The sequence below is a fragment of the Candoia aspera genome, chromosome 1 (assembly GCF_035149785.1).
Source record: "Candoia aspera isolate rCanAsp1 chromosome 1, rCanAsp1.hap2, whole genome shotgun sequence".
NCBI lineage: Eukaryota > Metazoa > Chordata > Lepidosauria > Squamata > Boidae > Candoia > Candoia aspera.
In genome coordinates, this window is record NC_086153.1 from 249,445,570 (window position 1) to 249,467,800 (window position 22,231).

Below are 22,231 nucleotides of genomic sequence, written 5' to 3' on the forward strand. Positions count from 1 at the left end.
ACCGTGAAGGGCCACCCAAGATGGGAAGGTCATGACAGAGAGGTCAGACTAAATGCGATCCCTGGGGAAGGTAATGGCAACCCACCCCAGTATTCTTGCCGTGAAAACTAAATGGATCAGTACAACCAGAGATATGTCGGTATACCATCGGAAGATGAGACCCCCAGGTCGGAAGATGGTCAAAATGCTACTGGGGAGGAACAGAGGATGAGTTCAACTAGCCCCAGACGTGATGACGCAGCTAGCTCAAAGCCGAAAGGACGGCTAGCGGCCGACGGTGCTGGTGGTGAACGGCGAATCCGATGTTCTAAGGATCAACACACCATTGGAACCTGGAATGTAAGATCTATGAGCCAGGGCAAATTGGATGTGGTTATTGGTGAGATGTCAAGATTAAAGATAGACATTTTGGGCATCAGTGAACTGAAATGGACTGCAATGGGCCACTTCACATCAAATGACCACCAGATCTACTACTGTGGACAAGAGGACCACAGCAGAAATGGAGTAGCCTTCATAATTAAGAGTAAAGTGGCTAAAGCAGTGCTTGGATACAATCCAAAAAACGATAGAATTATCTCAATTCAAATTCAGGGCAAGCCATCTAACAGCACAGTGATCCAAATATACCCCCGAACCACAGATGGTGAAGAAGCTGAAGTAGAGCAGTTCTATGAGGAGCCACAGCAGTTCTATGAAGACCCACAGATCAGCTAGATATGAGCTCAGTAATATTCCTAAGGAATATGCAGTGGAGGTGAAGAATAGATTTAAGGGGCTAGATTTAGTAGATAGGGCCCCGGAAGAACTATGGACTGAAGTTCATAAGAACATTGTTCAGGAGGCGGCAACAAAATACATCCCAAAGAAAGAGAAAACCAAGAAGGCAAAATGGCTGTCTGCTGAGACACTAGAAGTAGCCCAAGAAAGAAGGAAAGCAAAAGGCAACAGTGATAGGGGGAGATATGCCCAATTAAATGCAAAATTCCAGAGGTTAGCCAGAAGAGATAAGGAATTATTTTTAAACAAGCAATGTGCGGAAGTGGAAGAAGACAATAGAATAGGAAGCACAAGAGACCTCTTCCAGAAAATTAGAGACATCGGAGGTAAATTCCAAGCCAAAATGGGTATGATCAAAAACAAAGATGGCAAGGACCTAACAGAAGAAGAAGAGATCAAGAAAAGGTGGCAAGAATATACAGAAGACCTGTATAGGAAGGATAACAATATCGGGGATAGCTTTGACGGTGTGGTCAGTGAGCTAGAGCCAGACATCCTGAAGAGTGAGGTTGAACGGGCCTTCAGAAGCATTGCTAATAACAAGGCAGCAGGAGACGACGGCATCCCAGCTGAACTGTTCAAAATCTTGCAAGATGGTGCTGTCAAGGTAATGCATGCTATATGCCAGCAAATTTGGAAAACACAAGAATGGCCATCAGATTGGAAAAAAATCAACTTATATCCCCATACCAAAAAAGGGGAACACTAAAGAATGTTCAAACTATCGAACAGTGGCACTCATCTCACATGCCAGTAAGGTAATGCTCAAGATCCTGCAAGGTAGACTTCAGCAATTCATGGAGCGAAAATTGCCAGATGTACAAGCTGGGTTTAGAAAAGGCAGAGGAACTAGGGACCAAATTGCCAGTATCCGCTGGATAATGGAAAAAGCCAGGGAGTTTCAGAAAAACATCTATTTCTGTTTGATTGACTATTCTAAAGCCTTTGACTGTGTGGACCATAACAAATTGTGTCAATTTCTTAGTGGTATGGGGATACCAAGTCATCTTGTCTGCCTCCTGAAGAATCTGTATAATGACCAAGTAGCAACAGTAAGAACAGACCACGGAACAACGGACTGGTTTAAGATTGGGAAAGGAGTACGGCAGGGCTGTGTACTCACACCCTACCTATTCAACTTGTATGCAGAACACATCATGCGACATGCTGGGGTTGAGGAATCCAAGGCTGGAGTTAAAATCGCTGGAGGAAACATTAACAATCTCAGATATGCAGATGATACCACTTTGATGGCTGAAAGTGAAGAGGAACTGAGGAGCCTTATGATGAAGCTGAAAGAAGAAACTGCAAACGCTGGCTTGCAGCTAAACCTCAAAAAAACCAAGATTATGGCAACCAGCTTGATTGATAACTGGCAAATAGAGGGAGAAAATGTAGAAGCAGTGAAAGACTTTGTATTTCTAGGTGCAAAGATTACTGCAGATGCTGACTGCAGTCAAGAAATCAGAAGACGCTTAATCCTTGGGAGAAGAGCAATGACAAATCTTGATAAAATAGTTAAGAGCGGAGACATCACACTGACAACAAAGGTCCGCATAGTTAAAGCAATGGTATTCCCTGTAGTAACATATGGCTGCAAGAGCTGGACCATAAGGAAGGCTGAGAGAAGGAAGGTAGATGCTTTTGAACTGTGGTGTTGGAGGAAAATTCTGAGAGTGCCTTGGACTGCAAGTTCAAACCAGTCCATCCTCCAGGAAATAAAGCCAGACTGCTCACTTGAGGAAATGATATTAAAGGTAAAACTGAAATACTTTGGCCACATCATGAGAAGACAGGACACCCTGGAGAAGATGCTGAGTGGAAGGCAAAAGGAAGAGGGGCCGACCAAGGGCAAGATGGATAGATTATATTTTAGAGGTGATGGATTCGTCCCTGGCGGAGCTGGGGGTGTTGACGACTGACAGGAAGCTCTGGCGTGGGCTGGTCCATGAAGTCACGAAGAGTCGGAAGCGACTAAACGAATAAACAACAACATTTAAAATTATTACACTATACTTCCTGGATCTTTTAGAATTAACATAATGTAGTTCATAGGCTCCATTATAAGGTTGATAGTAAATATTGAATTGTATTTATTTGTTTTACTTTCGTTCCAAGTTAAAGTTTTACTTTTGATCTGAAAGTGTTAATGTCTAAATACATTAAGACACTTGCTTACCTAAAATATAGTGCTGAACCTCTTTATAGAACTAGAGCTGCTGGGATCGTCCCTGCACAAAGCCCAACGGAAGATTTCCGTCTCCAGCCCTTGTTTGAACATCTCCACCAAAGTCGACTGGGACCAGTCTTCCACCTTCCCCGCCAGGGCTTTAAATTCTAAAGCGTAGTCTGCAACAGAGAGGGTCCCTTGGTAGAGTTTTCTTAGGGCGTTCTTCGCTCTCTCTTGGGCGAAGGGGTCTTCAAAGTGCTGTTTCAGCGCCCACAGAAACTCATCAAAGTCTTCTAACTCCGTGGCCTCAGCTTGGCACAGCTGTACATACCAATCAGCTGCCCTCCCCTTCAGCTTATTGGCAATGAAGTTAATCTTGCCTTGTTCAGAGCGGAAATTTTGACCCCAATCCTCCATATAATGTCTAGCATTGGTAATGAAGAATGAAAGCGTGGCAGGGTCCCCATCAAACTTCACCCCAAAGGGTGGGAAGGTCCTTACCGGCTCCACCGGCTGTGGTGGCTCTGCAAACAACAACGTGCGTCGAGCCACCAGTAGTGGCCGGTCTCTGGCCGCCCTTGACTCTCTTCCCCCCACTGGCCGGGGAACTTGAGTCTTGCTTCTCCCCCTGAATGACAGGGAACTCCGTCGGGGGGGAAGCAGCTGAGAGGGTTCCTCTTCCCAGTCTTCCTGTAGGGACCCCGAGCTTTTGGTGGCATCTTTGATGAGGGTCACTATCATTTCCATTTTGTCCTCTATTGCCTTCATGAGGGCAGGGGTGACAGGCTCTTCTAAGGGTCTATTGGTTACTACCACCCTCGGTGATAAGGGGATTTCGGGTTCCCAGGATGGTTGTGGAGATCCCCTCCCCAGTGCTGCTCCCACCTCGGGCTGGGGTTGGAGTACACCCCCTGTGGCACCCTGCACCGCTGACAATAGCTCATCCAGTTGGACATCTCGCCTCTCCCGACGTGCTGCCCTTTGCGCTCTCGAAGTTGGAGCTATTAGGGTCCTCGTCGGGTCCGGCTCTTCTTCGCTCCCTTCACTCTCGCGAAGCGGAGGTTCGATCATCGCTAGCGCTCCTCTCTACCCAACTTTGGATGGGACTAGCGGAAAGGATATAAATGATTCTCAGCTTTATGTAATGGTTGCCTAATCCCAAATACTCAGTCTCACAAGCTTGGGCTTAAAGATAACTGATTTATTAAAGGAATAGTATGCAAATACAAAGAAAGCTGAGAATGAGCAAAAGCGCGCCAAATACAAACTTAAAAGCCTTGCCTTCAAGCCAGTCCCGCCCCAAGCACCCGTCAGCCCACACCCCCTCCCAGGTGCTAGGAACTGTTACACACGCCTGGGAAAGTAACCTTGAACAGGATTGCAAACCCAAACATACATTTCAAAGATCCAAAACAAAGGAGAGCGCAGGAATGGAAAATCCCCAACATGAGCCAGGCGAGTATACACGTAAAACGGCTTGACATGTGAAACGTTACAATGTTAACAGAACATTGAAAGGGGAAACATGACAGCTGCTGACTCTCAGCAGCTACTACTGTATACAGATGATTCCTAATGGAAAACTTTTAATATTTCCAATCATACATCCTTGTTAGTTATTCTTTCTTTTCATCCTTAACAGAATCCTTGTGATAAGAAATGGAAGTAATGTTTGGAAAATATAGATAGGCCGCAAATAAAAGATGCAATGACCTGAATGTGCTCAAATATTGTGAGAAAGGTAGGAGGATTGCCAGTAATTGTTTTATTTAAGAGCACCTTAAATCTGTATTTTAATCATATGAATATAGAGACATAAATCATTAAACAGATATACTGGTTACTATACTGGCTATAGACAGAATCTTCACATCTGATCAACCCACTTAATTATTGTTTAATAATTACTCATTCTTTGAACAGTGTGGGAAAGCCACTTTAATAAAATTCTATTATCCACTAGGACTACTATATCTAGGATGCAAAAATCCAAAAAGCCACTAGATGCCAGCAAAGCATTGAGAGCTTTCTATATATTTCTGCAGTTGCCATATCTTACTATCCCCAAATCTTTTTGTGCAAGCTAATTACACAACAATCCCATTTTCCAACATTTCTAGATAAAAATGGAAGTACGATGATATACTAAATAATTCTTATTTTCAATCAGGGATTAATTTTCAAGCAACTACAACCCTTTTCAAACATTAGTGACAGCTTTGTCTTGCATCTGCAATAACCAATCCTATACAGCTTTGAAAACAATACGGGAAGCATGTTGATCAGAGGGATTTTTATGGATCAACTGGTCCACCAACAGAGTCTGGCTATGCTATTTTAACTCCCAACAGATTCAGCGTATACAAAGAATGGAAACAGATTAGCTTGAATCCTTCAATTTGTTGTTTCAACTGTTGTGGGTGCCAGATTTTTGTTACAAGCAACCCTGGAGAAGAGTGCATCATGTTTGTACGTGCCCCTGTGTATACACGTGAACATATGCTTTATTTACATTAAAATAACTAATCCAAAGTTTAGAAATTATTCGGAAACACAGCTTTTCTTTTTAACTATGAATTGTTATGGTTCCTTTCATTTACTCGTTCAGGAAATTACAAAACACAGTAGGGGAAATAGTACCTAGCCTATTTCAGTCGCTAATTTTAGTAATTTAGTAACTTTTTAGATTTCTTAGTAATATCCTTGATTTGCAAAGCTTCCTGGATGTAGTAAGCTAGCGCTTAAGGAGTGGGCTATATTGATTCTTCTTTTTAATCAGCTAATTAGAGATATTCAGGCAAGGTACCCCATCTCTCTCTCTCGCTCTCTCACCCCCATCTATTTGAAACGATCCCTTCCTTCTGCATAATATGCGGATCGTTTTCTAAAAGCTTGCTACTGCTGATGATTAGAAGAACCGTTTGCTCAGGGGCCCTTCCGCAGAACGGCCAAGGAAAACCGCCTGTCCATCACTTCTTCCCCCTCTTCCTCCCCGCGCGTCGCCCTCCTTCGCGTCGCCTTCCGCGCATGCTTCCGAGGGTACGGCTCGAGAGCGCCTGCGCGGACGGCGACGGCGGCGGTGCTGTTGGGCATTCGGCTGCTCAGGCGAGAGGCTGGCGGCGTGAAGTGTCGGGGACTGAAGCGATCCCCGTAGCGGGAGCGGCGGCACTGCCATCGCCATCATGTCTCGAGGCTCGATTGAGATCCCCCTCCGGGATACCGACGAGGTGAGTGGCGCGGGATGTCCCTTGGCTCGCTTTCGGTGGGTCCGTGTTTGTCTTGAGTTGCTCTGGGGAAAGGCAGGGTTATTGAGGATCCCACCCGCTTCTCTTGGAGGAGCTTGAGCCAATCCTGGGGTGTTAAAGCGAAATAAATATGCTACACTGATATTTTGTGTATGTACCTGTATACGTATGGATGCACAGAGCCAGTTTGCTCTCGTGGTTAAAGTGCTGAACTAGAAGTGGGGAGACTTGAATTCTCCTGCCTGGAAATCAACAGGGTGCCTTTGGGCCAGTCCCTTTTTCTCAACCCAGGGATGAAAGCAATGGCCAACCGCTTCCAAAAATGTTGTCTAGAAAATTGCATGGATTGTCCATGTAGTTACCAGGAGTCAAGGCTCGCTTGAAGGCAAAAGAAACAAAAAAGTACATACACATGTGTATATATTGCTAGCAATACTTTGAAATTTTGATATCACTGAACTTGTTGCTTCCTTTAACAGCTTATAAGTTTGTGTGTGTGTGGAGGCATAAACAATATTTTTATAAGGTACTGAATAAGCTGTATGGATCTTGAATCTGTGCTTTTACTAGTACTAACTTCTTTGTTTGAATACACAGAGGACACTGCAGTTACTGTCATTTTGCCCAGTTGCTACTCATTTCCTAGCATGTGCAGGTGTGCATATTTGGAGAACGAATGCAAGATTATTTAGGAACAGTCCCTGCCTATGTATTTAAAAACCATGTGTCTCATCTCAGAAGATAGCAGTGCCTGGCCAACTTTCTTTCAACTTGGAAGCTAAGCAAAGTTGCACCTGTTTAGTATTTGGATGGGAGACTTGTAGACACGACTGGGATGTAAAAACAAATGAGAAGAATAAGGCTACCATATCTGGCTGCAAAAATCTAGATGACCACTACACAGTAGCAAAAAGTAGGTTTTTAGTGTCTCTTTGCTGCCATTGGTTTACTGGTCATCTGGATTTTTGTGGTCTACATATAATAGCCTTGTGGAAGAAGGCAAGCTCAAACCAATTCCACATTGTAGAAGAACCACCACGAGCTTACCAGGAGTTCAGCTGATTTTGGTTATACTTAGAATTACTATTGCTGTGCAAATATACCTAAGTGTGCATTCCTACTTAGTTTCCACAGCAGAAATTACTTCTGCATTGGAGAGTAGAGAAATTCTGTGAATGTAGAATGAATGCATGGAAGTCTTACTTTTCTGTGTGTTTCTGAGTAGAAAAGTAGTTCTGAATGCTGCTGATTTGTAGAATTCCATAAATCCCCTTTTAAATAATTATAGGCAAGGAGGGGGCTTAACATATTTTCAGGAAATATATGCAGTGTGAATTACTCTTAAAAAATTGCTTTGTGAAGGTCTACATTATTGTGTGTGTCTTATTAACGCATAAAATACATTGAATTATGAATGTTGGCATTATTTGGTTTTTAGGTCATCGAGCTTGACTTCGACCAGTTACCGGAGGGGGATGAAGTTATAAGCATTTTGAAACAGGAGCATACTCAGCTGCACATATGGATTGCCCTAGCGGTCAGTTGCTTATCGGTTTGCTGTGTTTTATTTATATTGTAGGCTCATTTATATTTAATTTCAAGGAACTCTTAGGCAATTACCTGGTCACCTTTACTCAGGTCTGGATTTTTTTTTTTTTTTTTTAGCTTACTTGATATTTCATTTGTCAGTGAGATGACTGAAGCCCATGCATATTCCAAAGAAGTAACTACAAATGAATTCATTGGTATCTCTTTTCAACTAGGAATTGGCCTAGATGACCATTTTCAAGACTTTACAGTTTTAATAAAATAAGTTTCCTTGATAATTTCCATTTCTTTTTCTTTCATGTATGTATTACTGTTCCCTCATCAAAGTAATCATTTGTGGATCATTTGAATTTATGCATGGAAGATCTGTCTTTTTATTTCAGGAGCAACCTTTTTGCAGTCAAGGCCTGTGCTTTCCTTTTATTTATTTATTTATTAATAAATAAATAAATAAATAAATAAATAAATGAGTTTAGTGATATGATGACATCACCAGGGTAGTGAGGTCAAAAGTTTTGGTCTGTTTGCAGTGGAGTGGGAGGTTCAAGGAATAAACTAGATATATTAAGCAATAAACTTAGTGTACTTACACTATTCCTCCTCATCAAATATGAACAACTGTGCCACCAAAACTAGTGTTTTTTCTGCTGAAATTGGTGGCATGATTTGAGGGTGCTCTTACACTCACAAAAATGAACCTTGGGCTATGTGCAGCCCATGGATTGCCCATTCCTTTAGGAGTGAGAGATCGTTCATATACTGTACATAAATAAAAGCATATACATAGTAATGCTTTCCATCGGCAGTGAAATGGATGACATGTTACAGGTGTACCCCAGCACTCTGATTTCCTGGAATAAGTTATTTAATTAATGTGTAATTGCTTAACTTTATGTGCTATGCATATTTTATGAATGCGGTTTTAATAGCATATTGTTAAATGTATTTTCATTTACTTTTTAAGCTGGAATATTACAAACAAGGCAAAACAGAAGACTTTGTGAAACTATTAGAGGCTGCTCGCATAGATGGAAACCTGGATTATAGAGACCATGAAAAAGATCAGATGACTTGCTTAGATACTTTAGCGGCCTACTATGTACAGCAGGCTCGGAAAGAAAAGAACAAAGATAACAAGAAAGAGCTTATTACCCAAGCTACACTGTTGTACACTATGGCTGATAAAATTATCATGTATGATCAGGTAAGAACAATCAACTAATTATGAAGATACTGATATGTTTGTTTTATAACATTGTTACAACCATAATAGTATGGGCACTGAAATAATCTCTCTTGAAGATGAAAAGAGGCTTTCTATTATGTTTCAACTTTCTTTAAAAAGAACATCCATTAATGTAGGAGATGATTGCATTCACAGGGCAAGCTAAGTCACATAGTTGGCTGGTTTACTGTAGTGTCCAAAACTGGAGCATGCATATATCAGACTATGATTCAAAAGGAGTACCTAAACCATAGCCTATAACCATGCCTTGCTGTAGATTAGCTTAATTAGTTTAGATCAGTGTGTTGTCCAAATCTTGACTAGTGGCTAGCTTATGGTTAAACTGTCATTGCTTCTCCAGTGCATACTTTAAAGAAATATATAAAGCCTTTAAAGAATTAAAAATTAAAAATCCCTTGTCCATAGATTTACAGTGTAATTCACAAAAAGAAGAGGAAGACAAATGAGAAAGATCTGTTGGAAGTTATCTAGGTGAAATAAAATGCTTAAAGAGAAGGGCTGCAGCTCAGTGTTTGTTTAGCATGCAAATGTCCAGATAGAATTTTAGGCATATCTAGCTAGTGCTCAAGTATCTGGAGGTCAGTTGCTAGTAACTAGATGACTTGATGAAGATTTAGATAGAGGTGGAAGGGCATTTCTATGCTGGGAATGAAAGAAGAATGTTGTAAATAAGAATCTTGTATTTAGCGACAAGCATGTCTTACTTGCTCAAGTTAAGGCACCAAGTTTTGGCAATTCTCTCTTCTGTTCCCAGTCTTGCCCAAAAAGCTTTTCCTGAAAGTTGAATGTTTCTCCGGAATGTATTAGATTATGGTGCAGAGGGTCATTAGATAGGACTGGTGAGTCCCAGTTTCAAGTGTACCTTCAACTGTGGATGCTCACTGGGTGATTTTGAGCCAATTACTTTCAGTCCACTAATTACAGGGTTGTGTTGAGAAAATATTGAAGGAGAGAGCCAGCATGAGCTTCTGGAGGAAAGATAGGACATAAATCAAAGAAGTGAATAAAAATAACTCAGGTGTGTGTATTCATACAATGTAAATACTGGAGAAATAGTTATAGAGCAGATGGATAACTTTTATTGCCTGGGTTCCTCGCTTAGATATTTTTTTCAGTAACAAAAAAGAAGCCAAGACTGATACAAAGCATCATAAAGTTTTTTTAGATCAAGAAATCTGTTGCAAATACAAACAAAAGGTTTTAAAATCATTACTGCCTGAAAAATTACGTTTTCCTGCTGCAGTTTAGCATGCTGCTGAAAAAGGAGAAGAGGCTCTGGGACCTACAGAAGGGATTTCTGCTTGTTGGTCACTGATTATCTACAGCTTGCTATAGAAAAGAAGTGGATATGGAGATAAAAGGAGGAGGACATAGAAGCATTTGAAGTAGTTAGGCAACACTTCAGAATAATGAATATAGGAGCAAGGTGTGATTTTGCTACTCTATCACTGGTTATGAGAAATCATATAAACTTTTAACATAAAGAATCAGTGGGGTCAGGCAGAACAAACTTAGCACAGTTGGTAGTAATTCCTCCTTGAAATAAAAATTAAAATAATTTCCTGCTTTTTTAGAATCACTTATTGGGAAGAGCCTGTTTCTGCCTTCTGGAGGGTGATAAGATGGATCAAGCAGATGCACAGTTTCATTTTGTACTCAATCAGTCTCCCAATAATATTCCAGCCCTTCTTGGTGAGTCAGCTGCATTTTGTCTTCACACAAATAAATGCTGTTTAACAGTGTTGAGACCAGCAGACTAAAAGATTGTGATCTGTGAGGCATACAAGGGCACAAGGGAAATCTCTTTCACCTTGGTATATCGCTTGTTCTACTGCAGGTCGCTGAAGTCCAAAGCAAGTCCTTTTACTATTTTTGCTAGAAATTACAGTTTATTGCTAATTTTGGAACTTGAATTTAAAGTAGGAAATAAAAGGCCCTGGTACCTTGATCTTTAATGGTTTACATAGCTTAGATTTTTAGTAGAGTTGGAGGGCTTTACCTATAATTAAAAAAAAAAAAAAAAAGCAACATCCTCCAACACTTAGAGCTTGGCAGCACCATTTGCAGAATGTAGTCGTGACTTGCCGCAAAACCTGATTGAGCTTTCTGGCTGAACGAAATGATGAGACTCAGGTTTAAGGTAATAAGGGTATGAGGATGGGTGAGTTCAGCATCCAGTTATGGCTTCTATCTGGCCCTGTGTTATTAATAAAAATAGAACATCTAGAGATTTTGAAATGTATCTATTGCACAACTAATTTAGGAAGCATGGTTCCAGTCAGATTAGAGCAGTGTTTCTCAATCTTGGCAAGATGTGTGGACTTCAACTCCCAGAATTCCCCAGCCAGCATGCTGGATTAGAGGGAAATGGGGACCTACTTGTAACAGTTATGTTTTTAATACCAATTTTTCAGTGAATAACTGTATTCCTTTAATATGCTTGCTGTTAGTAAAATGAGAACTCCTAATGTCTGTCATAACCTTTAGAGATATTTATCTTTTATTGCACCTTTCTAATAGGTAAAGCATGCATTTCATTCAACAAGAAGGATTACCGAGGTGCCCTTGCCTATTATAAAAAAGCCCTGCGAACTAATCCTGGCTGCCCAGGTAAGAAGCAAAGCATGTACTCTTAATGAGAAGTCAATATTTTATATAACTCTGGTTTTGGTTGAGACAGTGACTGGCCCAAGGTCACTCAGCTGGTGTCCATGCCTAAGAAAGGAGTAGACTGGCTGCTCCCACTTCAGCAACCACTATTGGCTGGCTAGGAAATTTTTATCCTTGTTTAGAAAATATTTACGAATCTGCAGCTTCCAAAAATAACAGCTTTTTGTGATTAACAGAGATTAATATTAGAACCAGGAGCACCTCTTTGGTTCAGATATTAGCTAATGCTCATGAGAATTACAGAGCTGAACTTAAAGAACTTTGTGGATTTTTGTTAGGGCTAAACAGTGCTTTAGATTTGATCTACCAATGATGCCTCTGAATGTATGGAAGCACAAATGTCTGCAACACCTTAAAGCAGCTGTGCCCTTTCCTAAGTTCATGCATTATCCTGGGAAAAAATGTGGGTGTTGTAGACAAGTGCTATGTTCATGCTTCTGTGCATTTTGAAACACATGTTGGAGACTGAACCCAAAGTGCTGCATCACCTAATCTTTATAGTTTAGAGGAGAGTTTTGGAGTAGCCATCTAATTAAGAGTTTTAGATTCTCTGGAGTTCATCTGACAAAACTTCAGAGTTTCATCTGACAAATGACCATTGCAACTTTTGAGGAAATATGCCCGCTATTATGTGTAAAGTGCTTCATAGTCATTAATATAACTGGAAATAAGAGAATCTTTAAATGAAAAAGAGAGTATAAATGACAATGCCAACATAAGGTAGTGGTCAAGGTGTTGGGCTGGCTTGGGGGAGACCCAGGTTCAAGGCCACCCTGACCCATGGAAACCCACTGGGTGACTTTGTGCCTCTTGTTCTTCCAGCCCAACCTACCTCACATTCACCTCATGGGGAAAAATTGGAGGTGGGAATGCTATGTAGGCCATCTTGAGGTCCTGAAAGAAAGGTAGATATAAGCCAAATAAATATGTAAACCTTAGAAGTGTTTACTGTTTTTCTCTCGTAGCTGAGGTTCGGCTGGGCATGGGCCATTGCTTTGTAAAGCTGAACAAGCTAGAGAAAGCTCGCCTGGCATTCAGCAGGGCACTAGAACTCAATTCCAAGTGTGTGGGGGCTTTAGTTGGATTGGCTGTTCTGGAACTAAATAACAAAGAGGTGAGTGAGTTTATCCTAAAATGGTAATATCTCAGGACCCTGCTGATTCTATACTCACTTTTATTTTGGTGGTGGAGGGGCAGCCATGGGCATTTCACAAGTTGAAATAAGAATCTGATTATTTCTTTCTTAACAATTTTATAACTCATTTGATTTTGAAGTAATACAATTGCTGAGTATCTCCTTTAAAATAGAACTAGTAGAGCCAGAAAAGGCCTATTGGTTTTATACAGGTTGTTAGTACAGTATATGCTTAAACAACTGCAGACTTGTCATTTTGTGGCAGTTTATCTTAGATTGGTTTTCGTCCCCTGTTCACATCACAGGAACACGGAGGAAGGATTGTAGCCGTACGGATTTTGTTACATAGGCCTGAAATAGAGCACCAAATAAAATCTGTCCAAAGCTGCATCTGTTAACCTATAAACTTTGATGGGCAGAAATATAAAATAATCAGGCTTGCTAACATTTACTAATCTAAGCACAGCTCACAACTCAAGCAAGAAGTGACTCCCAAGTTCATGCTAATTCATTTATTTTTAAAAAGATACCAGCAAAAGCCATTACTTACCAACATGGTTTAATGTGATGGAGATGAGCTGACCTTGGACTTAGGCACTCCCCTGCCCAGTAGCACAACCATGAAAAGATCAACATTTTCTGTTTTAGTCTTCGAACCATGTACGGCTCTTCTTGGCTCTGAAGGCAAATTTCTCATGGTAGAATTTTCTTATTGTTTTTTTAAAAAGCTGTTATTATTCTAACTGATATACCATTATCAGTCTAATCTCACTCATCTTTTGTAGCATGTTTGTGAAACAGGCTGTTTTTCTGCTGGGGAGGGTTAAGTTGGGAATGGCACTTACCCACATGGGCAATCAGGTTTGTGACCAGGATTCTGAAACCAGTTTTAAAAGCACAGCCCTGGAATTTTTAAAGACAGTGACCAGAAAGCTAACATGCATTTCAGTATGCATTAAAACTATCAATATTCCTTTCAGGCGGATTCCATCAAAAATGGTGTCCAGCTACTCTCTAGAGCTTACACAATTGATCCTAGTAACCCAATGGTGTTAAACCACTTGGCGAATCACTTCTTCTTTAAAAAGGTAAGGCAACATGGGTAGGTTTTGAGTTATGCTGCTTGATGAAACTTTTCAGACTGTTTCATAACATATCAGACTTTACATTTTTTTTTAAAAAATGGTAATATAAAGTAAATCTGAAGTTGAAGATTCTGATTCTGTCAAAGAACAAGCATAATTATGTTTCAATCTTGCATTCTGAATTTCTAAAATAAGCCATTCAGAATTGCCTGAAGTCATTCTTATTTTTCATCATTCCAGTTTTGAAATGGAATTGCATTTTGCTTTTTACATCCTTGTGGGGTGAGGACATGCTAATGCAAATGATGAAGTTCCTAAAAACAAATTTCTCAAGTTTCTGTCTGTAGTATTCACCTCAAATGTATGAGCCAGAAGTATAGATTCCATAATGATGAGAATATTTACAGACTGGCTTCAGGAGGTTCATTCATGTGTGTGTGTGTGTGAGAGGGAGAGGGAGAGATGAATCTGTCCTCTTTCAAATAGTGGCTGAATTTGCACATTGCACCAATCCATGATACAAGTTGGGGAATGTGTGAACTCAACTATTGTGATGGTCATACTTTAAGATTTAGGGATTGTATAGGCAGCAGTATCTTCAAGAAATTATGAATTAATGCAATGAATGAGCAAACGGGGCAACCTAAGGTTTCCAAGAACTTGAATTTCAGTCTGTGACTTGGAATACTGTAAGAATATTATTATGACAGTGTTATTTTATTTGTACAGGATTATGGTAAGGTCCAGCATTTGGCGCTTCATGCTTTCCACAACACGGAAGTTGAAGCAATGCAGGCAGAGAGTTGCTACCAGCTGGCCAGGTCTTTTCACGTTCAGGTACATTATGTCCTTTTCTACTTTGCAATCTTATTTTTCAAAGAGTTTTCCAAGTTTAAATTTATTTATTTGTCAAATTTTTATTACCACCCATCTCCCCACTTAAATGCCTTTCTTCCTCCTTTCTTCCTTTTATTAGGAAGACTATGATCAAGCTTTCCAATATTATTACCAAGCCACACAGTTTGCCTCTTCATCTTTCGTATTGCCGTTTTTTGGGCTGGGTCAAATGTACATTTACCGAGGGGACAAGGAAAATGCATCACAATGCTTTGAAAAAGTTTTGAAAGCCTACCCTAACAATTATGAGACCATGAAAATTCTTGGATCTCTCTATGCTGCTTCTGAAGATCAAGACAAACGAGACATTGCAAAGGTACAGTTAGCCTCAGTGTTATGAGTAAAATGACAGTTCCTTTACTCTTTTAATCTAGGATGAAACCATCAAACTCAATGGCAGTTATTTCTGAGAAATATGTGTGCAACTGAGATGTAATTAGTATTGCTGGTTGACTTGGTATATATTAGGAGGAGTTTTCCCATCATGGATAAATTCAGAGGTATTTGGAACCTTCTGAAAATAGAATTCATCTGTGATGTCCTTATTAGTCTGCCATTCTCAGTCCAATGTGTGTAGCTAAGTAGATATTTTACTTTGCATTAAAAATGATATCATACCAGAAGGTAAGATAGATAAACTTACTCTAAAATGAGCAGTTTTTATGAGGCATGCTCAGAACAGAGTTAAAGTTTTTCCATTGTTGGAAAATTCATTTTCTTCTTCTAATTTTAATTCTTATTTACAGGTAAGAGATAATGCTGGTTTCTCCTCAGAAACAGGTGGTTCCTTCTATCTAAATTAGCCTTTCTCAATCTTTTGACCCTGGAGGAACCTTTGAAATATTTTTCAGGCCTTGGGGAACCTCTGCACATTCAGGCTCAAATATAGGCCAGAAGTTACCAAATTATTATAATTGTTTCATGTGTACGCCTGTATATATGCAATAACAGTGTTATTAAACTAAAAATAAAGAATGAAACTGACCTTTTTAATGTGAAGTTGCTGAATCTGAAATAATTTTTTAAATACATTGTGATCTCCCAAGGAACCCCTAGTGAGCTCTCACAGAACCCTGGGGTTCCACGAGAAACCCTGATCTAAAGGTCCAAGGCATCAAACAACAATGTCTCTCTACCCTTGATACATTCTTCAGTCCCTCAACCTTCCAGAGTACATTTTGGAAGGATGGAGGAGGGAGAAATATTTCCACCAATCCAGTGGTTTCTCTTGTTGCTGGTGGTTGGACGGTGTTAGTTTTTATTTATAATTTATTTTTTAAATGTTAGGCAAACATTTGCTCATTCTAATTTAATCTGAATTTGCTGCTTTGATGAGGATTTTCTTTTATAAAACAATTAGCTATTTTGATAAGGTAAAAATGCCTGTTTTTAAGAAGGGAACATTTATCTCAGAAACAGCAGATGCTAGACTGCGTGTAAAAGTGATTATTTTCAGAATGTTAAATTCTAAGACACTACATATTGTTTTGGTGTATGTTTGTTCATTCTGATGCAAATAATTTGTCATAGTTAATGATGTTTTTAATACTTTTTGTTAAATGTCAGTACTTCTGGAAATTAATAACCTTTAAAGATGGCATTCACCCCAATTCTAGTAATTGCTGATACTAGATTTGTTGAAGAGTAAGAAGTAAACTATGTATTTTCTGAGTGGCACTTTTCAGGGGAACATTTTAAATCAATTATATAAAGCAACAAGTTGTTTTTTTATAGGGTCATTTAAAGAAGGTGACAGAACAGTATCCAGATGATGTAGAAGCTTGGATTGAGCTAGCACAAATCCTTGAGCAGACAGATATACAGGTATATAAAAGGTGGGTAAAGTACACTTGTTTTATGCTGAACAGTTACACATTACACTAAGTCTCTCCAATGTCTCTAAATGTATAGGGTGCTCTTTCAGCCTATGGCACAGCAACACGAATACTTCAGGAAAAAGTACAAGCTGATGTTCCCCCGGAAATTTTGAATAATGTGGGGGCTCTCCACTTCAGACTTGGAAACTTAGGAGAAGCAAAGGTATGAATCTCATCTTTCCAACCACTATTACTGTTAGTAGGCAATATATTTATAACTTGGCTATGTGTGTAAATGTGTGTGCATATATGTATGTATAATGTAAGTATGGACATACATACATATACAAACGCTTTTTTTTCTTCTTTCCTATATTTAGAAATATTTTTTGGCATCTCTGGATCGGGCTAAAGCAGAAGCTGAACATGATGAACATTACTACAATGCAATTTCAGTGACAACATCCTACAACTTAGCCAGATTATATGAAGCAATGTGTGAATTCCATGAAGCAGAGAAACTGTACAAAAACATCCTAAGGGAACATCCAAATTATGTTGATTGTAAGAAATCTTGGTGCAATCTTTAAACTGAAAATAGCTGCATGTGTATATCTTCAGGTTGTTATAAGCATTCAACTTTGAGTTATCTCACAGATGTATGTACTGAGTTGTCATCAGAAATTTCTCTTGAATTCATATATCATTGGGTAGGGCATTATCCCACTGCCTTGAAGGAAATGGTGGTATGTTCCAAAGCCATTGTTGGGCCCAACAGTGTTGGATAATTTCTGGCCAGTCTCCAGTGTCCCTATTTTAGGAATGATTGTGGAGAAGGTGGCTGGGCTGTAGTGCAACAGGGTCCTTGAATAAGTGTTTTCAGTCTGGCTTTGGTTCTGAATATAGTACTAGATGGCAGCGATTACACTTGTGAATGACCTCTGTTGGAGCTGGAATGGGGGTGGTGCAGCTATGATGGCCCTGCATGATCTGGCAGTTTCAATACCATCAATCATGTTACCCTTCTGGACTGGCTACAGGGACTAGGGAATGAGGGGCATGGTGGTTCTCCTTTCTCCATGGTCAGTTCCAGTCAGTGTTGATCAGGGGTGAAAGATCGAGCCCAATAACTCTGCTAGGCCATGGCTTTATGGTCTCACTATTCCTATTTAACATCTACATGAAGTCACTGGATAAGCTCATTCAGTGGCATAGCATCAGGTATCATCAATAAGTTGATGATACCCAGTTGTGTATATTGACCTCTGGCTGACTATGTCATGCTGTCAAGCATCTGTTGTAGGGCCTGGAGGCTTTTGGGGTCCAGATGGGGAGGAACAGGCTTAGACTTAACCCTAGCAAGACTTAAAAATGGATTAAATAAATAAAATTTAGAGAATCATGAAAATGATCACATATGCTGCCATAGCCAGTAAAATACTGCCATTATAAAGCAAAGTCACAAAATTTCCCCCTCTTTAAATCCAAATATGCAAAGCGTATGCAGTTGTTTTAAAAATCTTTGCAGGTAAATCTAATTGAAAAACGTAAAAGCTGTATTGTTGTTTGATGTCTTTATAGACACATATTGGAATAAGTTTCTGAAACATTTTGTGTTTGACTTGAGTGGCATTAGGAGGACTTGTTGCTGTAACAGATGGGCATTCTGTTGTTCCTGTTTAATTTGACATCTAAGTGACTAGCATCACTGCATGGTCCCTTCTAACCTGTAGTACAGCTGATAGCTGGCACTATTCATTGATAGCAAACTAATCTGCTCTGCTCTTGTCCCAATCTAGTGCAGCACTAATATAGCAAAACTCTTGATAGAGCAGATACACGTAATTTAGGGCACTTATTTAACAAGGTACTGACTTCCGGAAACGAGTCTTTGATATAATTAAAATCTGTTCCCCTCTATTTAGGCTATCTGCGTTTAGGAGCTATGGCTAGAGATAAAGGAAACTTTTATGAAGCTTCTGACTGGTTTAAAGAAGCACTTCAAATTAATCAGGTCAGTAAGAATTTGTCAACATTTAGAAAGCAGTTTGACAGCTTAGGCCATGAATTCTAAAGATTTTCTGTGGCCAGTTAGCAAATCATTGTTAACTTTTTTTTTTAAACAAAGGTTAAATTTTACCTAATAAATACAAATTACTTCATTGCTGGCTTTGGCATTTTCGTAATATATTTTTGTATGAGTAGTTGGAGTGTCTCACAAAACACCATCAGCAGCTACTTTGGCGTTTTCTTCCCTTAAACTATGCCAAAGTTTGAATTGTACAGAAGAAATGTAATCTTTTAGGAGAATTTTCAGTTGCTAAAATTCTTAATGCTTTTATGGGATGCTAGTTGGAGCTGGGGAGAGGATCTTTTTGGACCATTAGTATTTCTCATTATAAGTAAGTTGAGTATTAGTAAATTGGAATATTATTACAGGACCATCCTGATGCTTGGTCCCTGATTGGCAATCTTCACCTGGCCAAGCAAGAATGGGGTCCAGGACAGAAGAAATTTGAACGAATATTGAAACAACCATCAACACAGAATGACACTTACTCTATGCTGGCTTTGGGCAATGTGTGGTTGCAGACTTTGCACCAACCCACCAGAGACAGAGAGAAGGTAAATACTCTGCATGTTTGTATTGTCTTTTTTGCAGCTGCTTCAGTGGATGAGTGTTGGATTTTGTCTAACCCTGATTTTCAAATCCACAAACTGCTGGAGGAAAGGATATCCCCTCTCCTAGTCTTCCTAAATGGGGGAGAGGAAGTCTGGAAATTTTCTTACATTCACCAGTTGATCTCATTAGTCAGCACTTACTATGTACTCTGAATTTATGATAGGCTTGAACAACAACAGAGAGCAAGCTTTTACAAAAACTGCTCTATAATGGAAATCTCGAAAGAAATGAGAGGACAGACAACTCTCCTCTCCCTTTGCTGAGGATTTTACATTAGCTTCCAATTTTTAGGCTGCTAGTTTTATATTGATTGTGGCGCATGGTTTTGTTTTAACATATTTTAACACTTCTTGAATGTCCAGAAAAGTTATTAAAACATTTTAATAAATATCGTAAGCATTCGTTTTCTTGAGAGTTCACATCCCCTTTTGTAGGAAAAACGTCATCAAGATCGTGCACTAGCCATCTACAAACAGGTCCTCAGGAATGACCCCAAGAATTTGTATGCTGCTAATGGCATAGGTAATGAGATTCCTTGTCTGAGCTTTCTTTCTACAGTAGCAATTTGCAATTATTTAGCATAAATCTGGAAATTCTCCTTTGGTTTTTCCTTTTTAGGAGCTGTTCTGGCACACAAAGGATATTTCCGTGAGGCTCGTGATGTTTTTGCCCAAGTGAGAGAGGCAACTGCAGATATCAGTGATGTGTGGCTTAATCTTGCACACATTTATGTGGAGCAGAAACAGTACATCAGTGCTGTACAGATGGTAACCCTTAACAAATAGCTTGACTTAGGACATATTTCCTGTAAACACTGAAGTAAGAATTTCAAGTTGAGTGAATCTTTTCTGTAAGGAGGATTTTTACAGCTTTGTTGGCACGATCACATCTTATTTAATAACTATAATTTTGGGAATAATAAAGCAAAAATGGCTTGCTGGAGGTTTATTTATTTATTTGTTTTAACTTAGGCAATGGCCAACTCCAATCGACTCTGGGTGGCTCATAGCATTAAAACAGTAAATATCCAAAAAAATCTAACTATAACAATAACATTTATTAAGATAAGATACCCTTTATTAAGATCAAAAAGCCCCCCCCCGCCATGAAATCTCAATTCTAGCATGATCTTATTTCATAAAAGCAATAAGGAGCCGTCTCAATTAAACTGAACTACAAAGGCAGGTCACCGGATGGAAGAACGGTTTAATAAAATAAATGGTAATGTGGGGAGAAGAGAGAAGACTTTGAAGGGGTTAACTTAATTTGCTACAGCCTAAACTCCTAAAAAAGTTTGTTTGGCATTAATAACAGATGTTTTCTTCCATGTACTTCCAGTAAATTCTGAGGTTCTGGGTAGAAACTTTATAAAGACTTCCTTCAAAAGAATGACAAACATATTTACTGTTTTATCATGTTTATTATTTTTAGGAGGGAACTAATACTAAATGCTCTGTTTAAAATACTAAAAGCTGAAAATTTAGTATTCCCCCTCACAAAAAAAACTTTGGAAAAATATATGAAAAGTCTAATCCTGCCCATGGATATGACATTGCTCTGTAAACTCTAGCCTTTAGGACAAAATCCCTGCACTCCCTTATGACAATTTGTCCCACACTGACTTTGAGCAACAGTACTGTACATCTCAAACTGCATGTACTAAAAGCCTGTGTGTTACCAGTATACTGTAAAATATATCCCAAGGGCCTCTGAATATGCAAGGATTTATTGATGCACGCATAGGAATTCCTTAGGTTCAGTGAAGAAAATTCCTTGGAGATGGTTTAAAACCAGTGGTGTAGATAACATACCATCTGGAAACCATCTATTGTTGTTAAAAGCAGACCCACATGTTGAGTATCAACAAGACTGAGGCTGGAACGAAGCTATTGGGAAACAAAGGGAAGGCATTAGCATGCTTGGGGGAACTCTGGTTTGCAAAAATCTAACATTATTTTCAAAACCAACTACAGTTCTAAACAACAGGTGACGATTGCAACATGCTTAGTAGCCATGACATATAAAATAGCTTTTGTAAAGAGGAAAAAATCTCTATGCATCTGTTGAAATGAGCTGCAGCTCACAAAGGCTTAGGCCTTTTAATAAAATTTGTTAGCTGGGAAAGGTGCTACCATCCACCTGATTTTGGTTACCATGGACTAACACAACTCTCCTACAGTGCCAGCCACCAGATGCAATAGTTACAAGTTGATCAGTCAAAAAAGAGAAAAATAATGGATTTTTGTGCAAACTATTAAATAATATGCAGCATCAATATAGGGTTTAATAGCTATTTTTTCATTTAAAGAACATGGATTTTCTTCTGCCCTGATACTTTGTAGTAGTATTTCTCAGCTTCAGCAGTGATTCTTTGGATAATATATTAGTGTAAAAAAAAGTGGGGGATCAGCTAATGCAATGTAAGGTTTCTGGGTTTACCGAAATGAATAAATAATATCTCTGGTTATTGCATATATGAAATAGTCTAGGTTCCCACCATAATAAAGAATTGGAGATGAATTGCTGTAATTGAGATGCATAATTGGCAGACTGAATGGCCTATTAGTCAGTAGTTAGTGGCGCCAGAAGAAAGCAGATGGATTTACTTTTAAGACTACAGTGTTGGAAGAGAGGATTAAAAAAAAATCTTCCCTGTGCATCTAAAAATTGGTGAAAAATAAATCATGCAGCTGCAGATAAAACATCTGGCAAACTTGATATGCCATATATGACAGAAGTGGTTCTGTAGTCATGTATTATGGAAACTTATATATGTGGGTTTGGCTTCTATGCTAACTGCATGGAAAAGGAAACACATTTTTTTCTCTCCAGCACTCTTAGTGGAAAGCATTTTTAAGACTGCTAAGAGGCTGGATTTGTTGTGTTCCTGTGTTGGCTATAAAGAGGGAGCTTTGCCTTCCTCTGCAGCCTACATAGAGATGCAGGATAGTGGGT

The 22,231-nt window shown here is 39.3% G+C and overlaps 1 protein-coding gene across 1 annotated transcript in view; it reads left to right on the forward strand.

Moving 5' to 3' along the window:
* The first annotated feature begins 6,002 nt into the window (after positions 1–6,002).
* The window catches only part of CTR9 (CTR9 homolog, Paf1/RNA polymerase II complex component), a 28,375-nt gene continuing 12,146 nt past the window's right edge, over positions 6,003–22,231 (forward strand). The window contains exons 1-16 of the mRNA XM_063289469.1: positions 6,003–6,177; positions 7,634–7,732; positions 8,708–8,947; positions 10,564–10,681; positions 11,510–11,599; positions 12,625–12,773; positions 13,775–13,882; positions 14,609–14,716; positions 14,856–15,092; positions 16,511–16,600; positions 16,688–16,816; positions 16,974–17,157; positions 18,519–18,607; positions 19,033–19,218; positions 19,711–19,798; positions 19,895–20,043. Coding sequence (XP_063145539.1) covers positions 6,133–6,177; positions 7,634–7,732; positions 8,708–8,947; positions 10,564–10,681; positions 11,510–11,599; positions 12,625–12,773; positions 13,775–13,882; positions 14,609–14,716; positions 14,856–15,092; positions 16,511–16,600; positions 16,688–16,816; positions 16,974–17,157; positions 18,519–18,607; positions 19,033–19,218; positions 19,711–19,798; positions 19,895–20,043 — 2,109 coding nt within the window. The 5' untranslated portion in view covers positions 6,003–6,132. The remainder of the gene's footprint in view (positions 6,178–7,633; positions 7,733–8,707; positions 8,948–10,563; positions 10,682–11,509; positions 11,600–12,624; positions 12,774–13,774; positions 13,883–14,608; positions 14,717–14,855; positions 15,093–16,510; positions 16,601–16,687; positions 16,817–16,973; positions 17,158–18,518; positions 18,608–19,032; positions 19,219–19,710; positions 19,799–19,894; positions 20,044–22,231) is intronic.